Source organism: Cordyceps fumosorosea (assembly GCF_001636725.1).
Source record: "Cordyceps fumosorosea ARSEF 2679 chromosome Unknown scaffold_13, whole genome shotgun sequence".
Taxonomy (NCBI): Eukaryota; Fungi; Ascomycota; class Sordariomycetes; order Hypocreales; family Cordycipitaceae; genus Cordyceps; species Cordyceps fumosorosea.
Window position 1 is genome coordinate 209,099 of NW_017387313.1, and position 15,669 is coordinate 224,767.

The 15,669-nt window shown below is 53.2% G+C and overlaps 4 protein-coding genes across 4 annotated transcripts; 2 read left to right on the top strand and 2 right to left on the bottom strand.

Moving 5' to 3' along the window:
- Positions 1 to 2,330: 2,330 nt before the first annotated feature.
- ISF_05445 (Longin) lies at positions 2,331 to 3,343 on the top strand (the record flags this gene model as incomplete). Its single annotated transcript, XM_018849050.1, has 5 exons — positions 2,331 to 2,351; positions 2,443 to 2,603; positions 2,648 to 2,730; positions 2,824 to 3,189; positions 3,303 to 3,343. The coding sequence occupies 5 exons, from the start codon at positions 2,331 to 2,333 to the stop codon at positions 3,341 to 3,343; spliced, it is 672 nt and encodes a 223-aa protein (XP_018703621.1).
- An 862-nt stretch (positions 3,344 to 4,205) lies between these two features.
- ISF_05446 (hypothetical protein) lies at positions 4,206 to 5,876 on the bottom strand (the record flags this gene model as incomplete). The annotated part of the gene is made up of 1 exon (XM_018849051.1): positions 4,206 to 5,876. One exon carries the CDS (start codon positions 5,874 to 5,876, stop codon positions 4,206 to 4,208), a length of 1,671 nt encoding a protein of 556 aa, XP_018703622.1.
- A 6,506-nt stretch (positions 5,877 to 12,382) lies between these two features.
- ISF_05447 (profilin) lies at positions 12,383 to 13,249 on the top strand (the record flags this gene model as incomplete). The annotated part of the gene is made up of 4 exons (XM_018849052.1): positions 12,383 to 12,387; positions 12,684 to 12,768; positions 12,873 to 13,019; positions 13,115 to 13,249. The coding sequence occupies 4 exons, from the start codon at positions 12,383 to 12,385 to the stop codon at positions 13,247 to 13,249; spliced, it is 372 nt and encodes a 123-aa protein (XP_018703623.1).
- Positions 13,250 to 14,104: 855 nt separating this feature from the next.
- Positions 14,105 to 14,893, bottom strand: ISF_05448 (Got1 family protein; the record flags this gene model as incomplete). Its single annotated transcript, XM_018849053.1, has 3 exons — positions 14,105 to 14,401; positions 14,614 to 14,732; positions 14,863 to 14,893. The coding sequence occupies 3 exons, from the start codon at positions 14,891 to 14,893 to the stop codon at positions 14,105 to 14,107; spliced, it is 447 nt and encodes a 148-aa protein (XP_018703624.1).
- Between the last annotated feature and the right edge of the window lie 776 nt (positions 14,894 to 15,669).

Sequence of the window (15,669 nt, forward strand, 5' to 3'; positions counted from 1 at the left end):
CCATGGGGGCGACTCGCTCTCGTGACTGCAGTTACTGCCTGTTTCATCCACAGACGTCACTCAAAGAGGGAACAAGTGGGATTTCCTTGCAGCGTCTAGGAAGTTGCACTGGGTTATTTTGCAGCCTGGTTGCCGGTGTGCTGCTTCTCGGTCTTGCTTGTCGAGTTGGCCGGCTTCTCCCCGTTGGTTGTGGTGTTGCTGTCGGATCCGAAGGTTTTCACCGTCGTCGAGCTGGCCTTGGCCAAACCGGTCGTAACCTTAGGGTGGCACTCCATTTTTTTCTAAGAAAAATAGATGTTAGTCTTCGTTTTTGTTGATTTCAGGATCATGGTGACGAACCAAGTTGTAGAAAATTGTAGAAAGTTGTGAGTCGGCTTCTTCAGCAAGGCTAATTGTAGGATCCCAATAGAGGTTCTTGGAGAGATGGGAGTTCTGAATCAAAAAAAAAACTCGAGGCTCTTCGTGCTATTTTATACGTAACCCGGTACTTTACTGATTAGATTTTGGACGCAAGGCCATCTTCGAAACATGTGCAGCGTTGTGTAGGACGACGTTCGCTGCCGAGTGGCCAACTGCAACACAGCACGTCTTCTTTCAGGGCTTGCAGAGGCTTTTCCAAGCCCTTTCATTTGTTGAGCCTTGAATCGAAACTCTGAAGATCCAGTCAACAGCTACTTTGGGTTGGCCGGATCATCCCTCCGGCGACTCAACATGGCTCTGTTGTAGAACAGCCTCGCGCGGTCCGCACTTTTTGCCATCTTTCCAACCATTGGGCCCGGTAGCAAAATAATACACGGGGAATTTGTTGTTTCTGATTGAGTTCTTAAATTGTTATTGGTATCACAATCAAGCCTGGTTCGCAGTCAAGGCCAAGTGTCGCGAGGACAACAGCCGTGCCTGAAGAATCACATCCTGACCGAAACGGGAACTGGATGTAGCGAGGAGTGACAAGCCTCGTAATAGTCCCTATTTAATACTTGAGGCATTTCACTAGCGTTGTATTACGGGCAAACTCTTGGGGACTCCCGGTCCGTGGACTCTTTAGAATGCGTGCCAATATGGGCATAGATGCGATGTACAGCGATCCAGCCTCGTAGGGGGGAACTTGGCCGTCGCCTGGATAACCCTTGCAACATCTTCTCAACTAGTTGCCAATTCCAATTCTTAGGTGTATTTGATCTGAAATCTAAGAACACTATAAATTGAGCTTCAAGGGTAAGTAGAACTTCTGTCAATGTTTTCAGTGAAGATGGGTTTCGACGCGAGGATGGAAGAAGAAGAGACGCTCCCTCCACACAGCTGCCATATTTTCAACATCTCTTTCTAAACTCTCGACCGTCAATAATGCGTATTCAACATGCCACAAGCTGAGCGTCGCACTCAAAGATGTCGTTCTCCTCCTTCTCCCCATCATCGCACTCTTCCAAAGCTCACCAGACACCCCCAAGCCCAACCCTCCTCCGCTTCCACCACACGACTTGTCTTGGTCTTGCCCGGGTGCGACTTCGGCGCCTCTGCGCAGGGCCTCGAGGTATCCAAAGCTTTTCAAATTGTGTCCAGCGGTTGTAAGACGACAGTTACCCTAGAAGGACCCGATGGTTTGGGTGCGTAGGTATCTTGCAGCAGATTAGCTATCATAATTGATGTTTGTGGAGCAATTGAACAATGATTTTTTTTTATTTTCCCGCAGCATACATAAAGCTTAGTCTGCTGTCTTGTTGTGATTTTTCTTTCCCATCGAAGTGGCTATTCATCATCCTGCTTGTAGCGAGCCCTTCTGAAGGAGACGTTTATTTGTACTGAATATTCAGATATAATCATGCAGTAGTCAATTCTTCCTCGAGAAAAAATCGTTTTCTTAAACTGCCTATTTTTCTACATTCATGTATTTGTCTGCCTAATCGAAATGCGACGTCATGCGACAACTATCATTTGTCGCTACCGCAGCCTACCCGGAAACGGTACCAACAGCCAAAACTTGTGCCGTGTTTAAGGAAGCTGACTTTAATTGATAATGAATTTCATTTTTTAATTGTCTTGTTGATATTCCAGGTACTCATAGTTTGTTTCATTTTTCCTTTGTTTTTCATCACACCCTTTCAGTGCCCGTCATTGTTCTGTCACCCACCTACCTGATTTGGGGGGTTTCGAATCGAATCGTGGGGCATGTGACGAGACACCACTCTAGACTACCGTCACCGACTTCGTCGCTCCGTTGCTACCTAGTTTCCGGCCTACGTTTCCATCTTCTTTTCCTCCAAGACGACTTAATACTCGACATCAACGTATTTTCCGACAAATTTACTCCTTCAATCGCCACGACCGTCATCATGAAGCTGCATTACATTGGCGTATGTTGTCCCGGACCCCGCGCCCGCCTGGGCAACCGAGGGCGCAGAGGCAGAGAGCTGACCCGGGTCCTTCGCTTCCCCCCGTTCGCAGATTATCCGCAACGCAGAGAAGCCCGCGCATGAGCTCGTTGCGGAAAAGGAACTCAGCTCATACTCTCGATTCACGCGCAACAAGTACGCTACCGCCGCCGCCCTCTGTACCCCGACCCGCCCGACCCCCCAACGTTTGCGGCCGCTTCACGAGGAGGCTTCGTCGGTTACGATCCCGAGCGACCCCTCCGCTAACCGACCTCTAGTTATGGCGAGTTCATGACCTTATTCGCAAAGACGGTCGCTGAGCGCACGCGACCGGGCCAGCGCCAAGACGTCGAGGAGCAAGGTGGGTGCTGAACCCCCCCCCCCCCCCCCCCCCCCCCCCACTACAGAACCGGACGACTGATGCAATAGCCTCACCGGCTCTTGACCTCAACAGATTACACCTTCCACGCCTACGGCCGCACAGAGGGCGTCTGCGGCATCATCATCTCGGACCACCAGTACCCCGCGCTCGTCGCGCACCAAGTGCTCAGCAAGGTCGTCGACGAATTCCTGGCCAAGAACCCGCGCTCGTCGTGGTCCGCCGGCCAGCCGACGCTCGTCATGCCGGAGCTCAAGGAGTACCTCGCCAAGTACCAGGACCCTCAGCAGGCCGACAGCATCATGAAGATCCAGAAGGAGCTCGACGAGACCAAGATTGTGCTGCACAAGACCATCGAGAGCGTCCTGCAGCGCGGCGAGAAGATTGACGACCTGGTGGCCAAGAGCGACGGCCTGAGCGCCCAGAGCAAGATGTTTTACCGTGCGTGTACCCCCCCTACTCTTCTTTGGGTGGAGGTGCTTCCCCGGAGCGTAGTAGCAGATGGAGAATCGAGAGAGAGAGGACTGATATATGCTGACATTTTCTCCTCACAGAACAAGCCAAGAAGCAAAACTCGTGCTGCATTCTCATGTAGAGGAGGGGGCCTTGCGGGGAAGGCCGATCCTGTTGGTCGGCATTGGATACTCAAACTGTTTCAAGATTCCCATCTCACTCCCACCGCCACTTCAGCGTCGGGGCGCCATCGCTACGAACTCGTCACATCTCACATTCGATTCTTTGGAACAGATTCCGCGTGTGACCGGCTCCTGAAAGCCTGCCACCTCTGGTTTCTTCTTTGCTGATGGGGCAGAAAAACCCCCGAGTCTGATAGACGCCTTATTTACCGCACCCACTATAGTTAATACTACGAGACAGAAATTTGGAATATGAGCAAAAAGAAAGAAACAAGAATTCTTCGTTGCAAAAGAAAGACCAACTTGTCATATTCAATATGTGTGTACCGCCGCTACCGAAAAAAACCCAGACTGATGAAAACAACAAAGGAGAACGAGGTTTCCGCCAGCGGACCATGACAAGAGAGTAAAGACAGTGTGATTTGCCGAAACGGGGAGACAAATGAGCGTATAGAAAAAAAAGTATATAATCGTCGTAAAATGTCATCGATGTTGCATCGGCTTCCCCGAATCGGAAGGAGCAGTCTTTTTTGTTGTATCCCGACTCGCGGAGGACGAAAATCCAGACCGCCGCCAGGATACGAGGGCCCGTTTTATGCTGTGCATCGTGCCCTGTCTCATCTCGAAACAAGGGCCCAGACGCCGCGTGGTGTATGCTCGGAGAAAAGTTGAGAGAGGAGAGAGGGGGCCATAAACAACCGGGAAAGCAAGGATCAGATCCGTCATGCCCTCATCCCCATTGGCTAGATTTGGAATGGGGGGTGCAGAGAAAAGTCGCCGGGGTGGTGGTGTGTGGCTGGCATTGACCGAGGCCGCCTCTGCTCATGAGGGCACGCCCTCAATGGTCACCAGCTCGCTGCGGCGATACATGTGCTGCTGATGCGGCGACTGCAGATGCCCGGCGGCGGCGGCGCCGAGGAGGACGGGCCCCTGCTCCGGGTGGACCAGGGTCGGCGTGGCCGTCTTGGTCTCGGCGAGGCGCTTGTCACCGTCGTCGAGGGAGATTTGGCTGGCCGCCTTGATGTGCTGGTTGGCGCGGGCGCGGCGGCGCTCGCGCTCGTGCAGCGGCTCGAGGAAGCGGCGCTGGCCGCGCGAGATGCTAATCTGCCGCGCGATCGACACCTCGGCCGCGTCCTCGAGCTCCTCCTCGCGGCTGGTCGGCTTCGGGTTGGGCTGCGGCGGCGGCGGCGCGACCCGGACCCGGTGGTGCGGGTTCTTGCTGTGCCGCAGCGAGGTCGACCGGCTCGGCACGTCGACCTGCTTGGCGGACCCGGTCATCGTCGTCGTCGTGATCGTCGTCGTCGTCGCTGTCGCTGCCGCCGTGAAGGAGGGCGACACGGCGCTCCGGTTCGTCGAGGGGCCCGAGGGAGGCGGCGAGAGCGCGGTGCCGTTTTCTCGCTCGGTCGTCTGCCGAAAGTATGGGCTGCTTATCGACTCGACCGACGGCTTGTGGAACCTGGAGCGCAGGAGCGGGCGGCCGTCGCCGTCCGGTCCGGGGGAGAGCTGGCTGCCCGGTGATAGCAGCGACGTCCCGGGCGAGTCGACCTGGTCCTCCGCCTCCGCCCCGTCCTCCGCCTTCGCCGCGGCCACCGCCGCCGCCGCTTGCTGGGGTGACAGGCAGTCCGCTTCCCTGGCGAACACGGGGAACGTGTTCGATCGTATCCGCAGCGGCGCGAGGTCGATGCCGGACGCCGCGGTGTCGCCCGGCAGCTCGGCCACGGGCGTGCTGGAGGGCGTGACCGCCGGCGAGGTGGCCCGCCGAGACCGTAGCAGTTCGGCATGGTGGTGCTCCCGGCGAGTGTCGTCCTCGACGGCCCGGATCCGCGCAAGCGTCGCCTGGCGTCGCGCCAGCAGGCCGCCCGCCGCGGCCGCCGCTTGCTGCTTCTCGAGCAGGCTCCCGAACATGACGCTGTACCGCTCGAGCCTGATGTCGGGGATCTCGACGTCGAGGAGGCCTCCGGGCCGCCACGCCAGCGTTTGCTGCTCGGCGTTGCCGGCGGACGACGCCGCTTGGGGGTCGGTCACGGAGCGCCGCGCGGCCAACTTGGGCTTCTTTAGCTTGCCGGCACGCGCCGGAGCTGGTTTGTGAACGGGCGAAGGTGTAGAAGGAGTGGCGGAACCGATTGTGTAGTTGCCCTGGCTGGGGTCTGGGCGGGAGTAGTTGACGCCGCCATTGTTGGAGGTCATCCGTTTGGACTTTGAGCGGCCGAGAAACGGTATTCGTTTAGAAATTTGGCGAGAAAGTCCTGTGCTCTTAGATTGTTGTTGTTGTTGTTGTGCTTGTTGTGCTTGTTGTGCTTGTTGTTCGGGCACGGCGCCGGCTGGAGAGTTGATGGTCGCCATGGTCCGGGGAACCCTGCTCGGATCTTGGCCAAGCAGTGGTGCGGCTGTTGGACTTCCTAGAGCTACACCGATTTCAAGGTCGCTATCTTCAGTGGGAAACTGCGAAGGAAGTTTCGTATATTGTGCGTAGGGAGAGATAATGGCAGGCATTGTGGGAAGCAGTAGGATGTGCCTGGTCGCCGTTTGCTGTCGAGGTGAGGTTGGGTGTAAGCGGCGGGTATCACGTCAACATGCTCGCGGAGGGGCGGAGTGATGGAGAGGCGAGTTATTCGGCGGGAAAAAAAACGTAGAAATGAGAAGAGCCGCTTTTTTGACCGTGCACATAGAAATACAGGAAAAGAAAGGCGGGAGGGGGGCGAAATGAATCGAATCAAGCGGTGACACCTGTGCTGAGTGAAGTACGAGGATGTTTGCGGCAGGGTTGGTCGGCATGCAAGCAAGATTCCACGACACCACCACGTACACCCACAAGCTTCACTGGCGGTAAAGAGCAGCAGCTGAAGGATGGAAAGAAGAAAAAGAGATGCACACGCTTACATTCCAAGTTTGGAATCCAAAAGACGATTCCAAAAAAAAAAATGGGCAGGGGTTTAAAAGAGTTCCCCGGGGTGACGCACTCTGGGTCTCGATTCATCTACTTGACGAAAACATCGGCCACATTTACTTGTTGACACAGCCAAGTGGACAAGAGGCACACAAAGGACCAGGGGCTACACCATGCTCCGAGAAGGGAAAGAAGAGCTTGAAGTTGAGTTTCTGGACGGATCCCTGCTAGGGCTGGGCGGGACGCTCGTCCCTGGGCGGGAAGGGGAGCGAGGTATGTGCTGAAGAAACGTTTGAGCGTGCATTTGGGAGAGTTTGGGCTAGAATGGATGAAGAGCTGGTAACTAGGAACTAACTGATTAGGAAGGGATTCGGGATGGGAGGGGAGGGGTGTGTAGACGATCCCAGGGGAGCCGAATCATGAGAGAAGGGAAAAAAGGTACGGGCTGATGATAATACTACTGGTAATGATTATCATGGCCATTAACAGCAACTGCTTGCTTGCTTGTCTGCTTGCTTGCTTTAGATGAGGGGCGTCAAGCGGACAGAATTTGGTAGGTATAAGATTATAAGCCGCATGCATGGCCAACTTCGGCACGGATCTCCCCCCCCCCTCCCCCCTCTGGTCTGCTTCCCACCAACGTTTCAGATTTTCTGGACTCGTCCTCGTGGGTTGCATCCACCAGGCGGGTTGTGCATGTTTGCAAAGTACCCGAATTTGGGGGTAAGGTGATGTTGTAAAAAGAAAGAGAGAAAAAAACCCCAAGAATAATTGAAAATAGTAAAAGGAAGAAGAAGAATACGAGAAGAAGCAGCAGATGGGCGTGACAGTAACAGATGACCGCGAGGTAGACAAATGCATATATAACGATGCCCATTAACTTATTTCCTACCTAGTACAATAACAAGAATGGACATGGCATGTCTGCCTTGCATTTATTTATTCACCGCCGACCTGCATAACATAATAAAGGGCTTTTCTCTTAATAACTGCTTGATGCCCCCAATCACATCACTGCCTACTAACCTGCCTGCCAGCACTGACTTGTTTTTTGCCACTACCTATGCACTGCACTCTGTCAAGTCGACGCCCGAGCATCATTCTTTTCCTCACCGACACAAAGAAGACATGCAGAGAAAAAGCCACCGGCAATGCCCCAAACGCGCCTGGAAAGAGGGGATCCTCTCAGTCCCCCTCCAATATAAGAATCGGTATCATAATCTGCAACCCCCATTCTGCTGCGAGTCGACGAGGCGGCAGACAGCTGGCGACCAGTGATCTGTTGACCTCGTCGACGCCCGCCGATCCACAACACTACCAGCAGAGACCCCAGCGGCCGGCGCATTGTTTGAGATTAAACATGCGCACCAGGGGACTTTCAAAAAGGGCTCATCAACTCAGTCATTCATTCATTCATTCATTCAGCTAGGTGGACATGGGCCATACCCGCTTATTATTAAAAGTATAAAAAAAAATAAAAAAAAATAAAAAAGGAAGGAAGAAAATAGAAAGAGAACAAGAGAACAATGGGAACAATCCAAAACAGCTGACCGTGCTGACATGCCATGCTTCGCGCCCCGTGCCAAGCAAAATCCGCTGATCAGGGCGCGCGCCAACGACTGTGGCTGGTGAGAGCCTCTTTTTTTTTGCTACTTTTCGACTTTCCTGACGACCACGTCAATACGCCACGTTTCTCCCATGCGGTCCTGGATTATGATGATCCCGTCTCTTCTCCCGTCATTCTCACTCCATTGTCCCGCCCGGTTCCGTTTTTTTCCAACACGCAGGACCAAAACCACCGCAGCTCCCGCGCCGCCTGACCCGAGCATGCGCCTTGCCGTCGCGACCCAACTCTCGGACGGGACGACGAAGATTCCATCCCCCAGCTCTCTGCTCCCCTTTGTCACCCTACCAAGAAGAAAATCACTGTTCTTTTTTTTTCTTTCTTTCTTTCTTTTTTTACCTCTTCCATCTGATTCCCTACACCACACAGTGATACTTGATTACACATCATCTTCAAACCTCATGGAAACATTCTTCCTTTCACCAGCTCCAAAAGACTGACGGCGCCCGTGTCCGCTCCCTTCCAATCTTACTCTCCGACGTCGCGCAACACACGCTCGGCGCCTTCTAGATTGCCGCTTTCGCTCTGCGTGACGCATGCAGGGATTGGCGTTGTTTGGATTGGATGACTTTGTTTCGACGAGAGTGACCGTCGCTGACTCGATTAGCCTCGCAGCCGCCACCTACGCACGAGGCCGACCATGTTGCATTCGCGGTCATCCCACGCCTCTCTGACCTGCCAGTGCATGCATGAACTTGCAATCAGACACACTCCAAGCCCATTTATGACTTGGCCTTTCGATCGGTGATGGCTGCGTCGCTAATACACACTAACTACGGAGATCAAAAGGTACGGCTGATGCACCCAAGACTGCCGTTTGCAAGTCAAACGGCCAGAGTCTGGTATAGGCTGATAGGTGAGACGAGTTCGTTTCGCCAACACGATCCAAAAATAAGACTTGGGCTTGCCAATCAGCCACGCCACATCTATTTTGATCATGTTTGGGATAATTCCCGCGAAACTTTATGGGCTTGAATGGCTCCCAAACCACGATTGCGTACGCAACCATGCAGGCAGGCATAAACATGAACTGTGAGTTGTGCGTGGCGCCAGGGCGCATTGTGTTCTCGGTGGCTGGAGAAAGCGGCCCTGTCGTCATTTTGCCGCGGCGTCACGGTTGTGAGCTTTGTGAGTCCGGTCGTCTAATATCGATGCTTGTGAACTCGGTCGGGGGCTTCCGCTGCGCTCGCGCTCTTGGAGTATCGCTATTTTCAGTCGGGCAGACCCTCGTGCAGGAGCCGGCTTCGCGCAGACCAAATTTGTAGGACCATCCAGCAGTCGCACCCGCCCGCTCCGCGTCGCTCTTCCAGAAATAACATGGAAAGTAAAATTGCAATACATTGGTCAATTGTAAGTTGTAGGGTAGTGAATTTGCCACGAGATAACTAGTACGATCAAACCAGCTCGACTCCCTTGCGTCGCCAGCAAGGCGTTCAGCTCAATAATAGTCATCGTCATCATCCAACATTATACCTTCCCTCTCAAGTTCCTCACGTCGAATGCGCCTTTGGCGCTTCTTCGCTCGTCTGCCTGCCGCAAAAGCCTCGTTGATTCGAGGATAATCCGTCGTGGTAACCACGCATCGGAGTCGGGCATCTTCTGCGGACTCGGGCATTGACCCTCGTTCCCAGCTGTCCCTGTATATTCCCGTCTCTAGAATAAACTCTTCTGGGTCCACCCTATCAAGATTGTCATCTCCAGGCGTTAATGGTAACGGGCAACTTTTATGGTCATCGCGGGCATCCATTTTGCGCGTGTCTGGGGATGTATGTAGGTGCGTTGTGCGTTGCGGGCGTTGCGGCTGTGACGGCGTGCGCCCAGAAAGACAGGAGATAGAAGGGTGGATGGGAATATCTCCTGGACAAGGGAGAAGTCGAAGACCCTGAAAATGCTCCCTGGTCTTGTCGGAGTGGTCGCCGGCCTATTGATGTTGGGGGAGCGATCGATTAAGCGCTGGACCAAGCTCAGGACCCCATTCAAGTCGCGGCGCGGAGGGGTGAGGGAGGAGGTGCCTGCTCGTCTGCCTAACGAACCCGTGGCCAGATACGCGACCGACTGGAGAATTGGAGAATTGAGCCAGCAGATCAATGACCCATGAATACAAGGCGTCTCACTCTAATAGGCTTTGGAGCCTCCCATTTCCCCAAAGACACAACCCCTGGGTCGGCTTTTGGCCAAAGTTCTAGGTCGAGTTCTGACAGCTCGCCAGCCTAAAAAAATGATGGCCTTGCTGGGCGTTCTAGCAAGCCTGACATCTTAACTTATCCTGGTGAATGCTAATATTAGAATCCATTTCTAACCAGTGATTGCTGCCATTGCTGTCGTGGTAGAGCAGGCAATGAATAGCAATCAATGTAGAACACATAAAGAGGCGATGCTCTTCTGCCCTTTCTCAGCCATCAATTACACAAACACTCCATTCTCAATCATTTCACATCACTTTTTTTATCACCTACTCATATCCTTTTTCCATTCATTCCACTTCGCTCATTCCACTTCGCACCATCCTTAGACACCATGTCTCGTCGTGAAGTCCCCGCTACACGCGTTGGTGCCTTAGAAGTCTTCTTTCGACAGGCATCGACCAACCATGGCCAAGCTTCCTATCACTGGACGCCCTTCGAACAAGTTTAAATTGAGTGGAGGGCGCTGGAGTCAGGGCTTGATGTTTCCCTCGGCATCCACGAGACGACAGCTGGCAGGGCAGCCCTTACAAACCTGGGCGTGCGAATCGTCCAGGAACAGGAAGGCGGTACCAGGACTACATTTGGCAGCCGAAGCATGACTGAAATGGGTTATCATGTCAACAGGTTCCTTGAAAAAATCCGTGGCCGTTTTCCGCGCGTTTCCATCACACCAGACGTCACTGGTGAAGCGGTGACGATTCGCAGAACCTGGGGTACGGATGTTTATAGCTACGAACCCAAGGATGCAGCCGATATCCTTCTGAAACCATGGGTAAGTTTCAAATTCGTATAGAATTCTTCGGGGTTGCTAACTACTTTACTCTTTTTGTGAGTGATAGCTCCTGCAAGGTCTTATCAGTAAGCCATGCCTCCCGCCACGGAGAGCCCGATCGAGCCAAGAACTTCAATTTCACCTCGCGATAGCGCTCGCTCACGAAATCGGGTATCTCTTTGTCGGATATCTCACTGGACATCAAGGAGTAGGAACACCCCCTAGGGTGACTGCTGGAGGACACGGCGATGCAGACATGGGTGAGTCTGGTCGCTATTGGGAAAAGCACTTTTCTCGGAGGGTTTCCAGAAATATGGTTCAATCGAGGCTCTGGCGGTGTAAACGATGCCGGAAGACTTTACCTGCTGCTGCCAGCCTCGCGTGGTAACCGAATGTCACGGAGGATAAGCTCCAGGTACATCGAGGACTCTGTACATCGCCGTCAGTCGCGCCTCAAGGACCCCACAACATGCATAGTTCAAGCATTAACTCTCTATTAGGCTTCTCTTTCCCGGTTCAACTCTCTCTCAACGAGGGTGAGATGCGCCGCTCCGAGCTGGAAGCCCGATTCCGCCCTACCCCAAGCAGGGCTGCCCTGAATGCACAAGTGGTGCCAAGAGTGATGACTAGATCGGGGCGCGAGGCGTACAGATTCCGAGAAACTCTAGCAGCTGAGCATTATCAGGATCCCTACCACTCTCCACCTTCTAACTACAGGTACGTACTATTAGGGAATTTGTCCGGGGTAGCCTGATGCCAGATCTGGGCGCGAGCTACATGTCACAAGCAAGCAGGCCTTGTGTTTTGCTGTTGGTTATTTTTCGCTTTCGTTGGACGTTTTTAGTTTTTGTATGTGTGCTTTGTTGTGTGCTATGAATGCTATGAATGCTGTGTTCTTGTTCTGGTTATCTGATGTTCGTATGTGAATGAAATTTTCATTTCTGCTTCTTCCCGATTACTTTTGCTCAATTGCCTTGCTGAACCTTATACCTTACATGCTCATTTTGCTCCATAAATATGCAGTTTGTACTAATACGACACAGTTTCTAGCTCTAATAAAGACGGTAGACTGAAAACAAGAAAGCACTCTTCCAAGCCCGGAGTCGACGGATGCCATTAAGGGCCGGGGCCATTCTTGCATAATGGTAGAAAATAGTAGCAGAATAAAACACAATCATGCCTGTACCTAGGTGTGTATGTCTGTATGTATGCATGTAGGTAATTAAATTGGCGGGGTTCACTGGTCTGCGCTTTGTGAGGCCTGACGTTGGCCAGAACCAAGGTCACTGCCCACATGAAAAACGCGGTGTGATACTTTGCCCCGCCGCAGTTGGCCGTTACCAGCAAAAATCGCGGTCGATGAGGGGCAATACGCCTTACTTTTACACTGCACAAATAAACCTCGTGATTTGCTTCAATATCATCTGCTCTACCTCCAAAGCTTATCGGTCTTCTCCTACCCCCGCCTCTCTCTTTTATCGCCCGTCCAGCTTTGCAATAGCATATTCCCCAGCTCCCTCCCATCTCACAATGTCGTGGCAAGGTAAATTCGCCCCAACCACCAACAGAAGCGCTGTGATGCTGTCGTCTTGCCCCTCCCCGCCGCCACGGGAGAGGGGAGGCGAGGCGCCGCGCCGTCCGCCGCATCAACCGCCATCCCAAGCAGATCGCTAACCAGCAAGCTCTCGCGCCGCAGCATACATCGATACCAGGTATTTCACACTACCGATATCCCCGTCCCGATCATGCACCGAACGAGAAGCAGCCCCCTCCCCGCCGAGGCCTAGCTGCCGATGGGATCCATATTAACGCAGATGTGAAAACAATCTAGCCTCGTCTCGACCGGACACATCGCCAAGGGCGCCATCATCAGCGCCGCCGGCGACAGCGTCTGGGCTACCTCTACCGATCTCCAGGTAAAAGATCCCAGACGACAACCCCCTCCCCGCCGAGCGAGGGGAAACTTGAGAGAGGAAAGCTCCGCCGGCTAACGCGAACATCGTGGGACGAAAAACAACAGATCAAACCCGAGGAGATGAAGGCCATTGCTGCCATCGTCAACGGTGACGCCGCCGCCAAGGACAAGGCCTTTGCCGACGGCCTCTTTGTCGGGGGTGAACGATACGTCATGGCCAGAGCTGAAGAGCGAAGCATCTACGCGCGATCCGTAAGCAGCCCACCCTCCCGCCAGCCCCGGCTTACTCATGGTGAGCTCGCAACAGCGATCCTTGGCTAATCACAGCTTTTGCTATCCAAATGCAGAAACGCGACGGCGTCGCCATCGCCAAGACGAAGCAGGCCATTGTCATCGGCCTGCACGGCGAGGCCCAGGTTGCCGGCAACGCTAGCTCTACCGTCGAAAGCCTTGCCGACTACCTCATCAGCCAAAGCTACTAAAAAAGAGAGTAAGCTGAGGGAGGGAGAAATAATCAATCTTGGTCGGGACGTTGGTGGAATTGGGCAAAACTTGTTAAGCGAATAGTCAGTCCAGCCGCTGTGGACGGTGCTCGAATCAGGATGTTCGTGTTCGGCTAAAAGGGCACGTCTGATGCAGACTCGGCAACAAATTTTCGTCCAAGGAGCCAGCCACAAATTGTGCATATTTTCATCAATCATGGGAAGCGAGTCATATGTGTCGTGAGGGAATCATAAAATAGAACCATCTACCTTTGCGCTGTTGTTGTATCTTCTTTTGTAGCTTCACGAGGATGAGACTGCCATCATCGAGTCATCTAGCCTCGGAGTATGGATAATCATTGCTCTCTATTCACTACAAAATCTCATGACAGCATTGTTCTCGTCTGTGATATCGTGACAATATTTGCCAGCCTGTTTCTCATGTCTGATACGCACATGAGATTGATGACAACTTTCAGCTCTCTGTGACGCATATTCAGGATCTTGACAACCCCCGTAGTATAAAACGCCCATTGCTACTTCTCCTTTCAGCAACCGCGCTCGCTAACTTTTGACCCATTTCCCGCCGTCCTCGAGAGCTGAAATAGAGGAACGGCAACGGGTATTTTATACTACCGGGACAGTCAACAGGTCGCTGCTGAATGTGTTCCCACATACGACGTCTGGGTCGAAATTAAAAAAGAGTATTAAAACGTTATCCGCTCGAACCACCCGTTCGCGTCATTATGGGGAGGTTTCCGAGCGGGGCTTCGAATATTCGAATTTCGAAAGATATGGGCGCCAATTTCGGCACAGTTCGCCCGCAATGTCATTCGCACTCTCGCTTGCTTCTTTTTATACGGGTAGCTCCGCGTTGCTGCGAGCGACGCCCAGGCGGTCGATGGCGACGCCAATGTACGGCCCAACGACGGGGATGCCGCGCGCGAAGCCGGCAATGGTGCCGAGGAAGTCGCCAAACAGGATGACTATACCGTAGCCCTCGACGAGGAAGCCGATGATCGTCCAGCGCAGGAGGATGAGGATGAGACCGGCGAAGAAGGCGGCAGTGCCCTTGGCCTTTTGCTTGCGCGCGAAGAAGGCGAGCGTCTTTTGCGGACCAATGATGATGGTGAGGCCGATCAGAAACAGGATCTGCGGGTTTTCAGACGGTCAGCGTATACTCTTTGTCCCAAACTCGGCTTCGAACGTTCGAGGGCGGGTAGCTCATTTGCGCGATTCATACATTTCCCATGGCGAGCCTGTGAGTCATTGGTCAGCGTTTGTAAGCCCCTATTTGATCAGTTGGCAGGGGTCCTACATGGCTCGATCAAAGAAGAACATCACTCCTCCGACCAGAAACAGACCACCTGGTGGCGACGAGTTAGTGACGTTGGCGAAGGGGCGAGGAGACGTCCCGGCTTTGCGCCGGCGCCAATCTTTGCAAATCGCAGCATACCTCCCGAGCAGAAAACAACGCCGATTTCTGTAGACAACAGTCAGCTTCACCTTGGTCCAGATGCCTCTACGAGCCGCCACGTAGCTGGAGGTTGCGCGCCGCAGCGGCACAGCAAGCACCCCTCTAGCTAGGGCACGCGAATGCGCAGACAACTTACTTTGCGTGTCCGAAAGCCACATGGACGACATGATTGCGGGTGTATTGAGAGAAGAGAAAAAGTACAATAATGTGCAAAAGAGAAGTAAATGAAAGAATAAGAAAGATTTGTACGCGTGCGAAAAGGCAAGAAAGGCAGGGCTTGAAAAAGGGATGATGCGAAAACGGTTTTGCTCGAGGGCGTGGCTAATTTCCAGGACACCTTTTCAGAAGGAGATCGCCTAAATTTAGTAGCCTTGTCCGCTGTCAGGAACGGAATGTCCGCGTTGGGCTCCTGGTGCGGTGCCGCTTTAAAGGGCCGCTTATCGCAACGACCCATCGCTGCCATTTGGTAAGGAGGCCGCTAAGGCGGCGGGCATTCCTGGCCACAACAACCTTCTGCTCCGCCTTGTCAAATCCACCAACCTTCTTCCTTCATTATCAAGTCGAGCCGTTGCATGCTGCACTTTTCTGTGCTCTCGACGTGAGCGCCCCGATCGAATGAATGACTCCTCAATCCGTTGAACTGTTTTTGCCTACGGTACGGGGCATAGGAGCAGGCCTTGAACTCGGGCCATCCAGCTGTTATTTTCACGCAGACACGCGAGGAGCAGTCATCGTTCGGGACGAAGCCAAGACTTCGAAACGTAAAAAGAACTCTCATTAATTCAACGCTATATCTATTCGTGGCATGTTATTACATTCCGCTTTGTTTCTTTCTTTTTCTTTTTGGTATGCCTCGACAGCCGAGCCTTTGAAGTTCTGGCAACTGAGGGAGCCTCCCATGTTTCCTCGGTACATGTCGATCTATTGGCAGAGAGCAAAAATG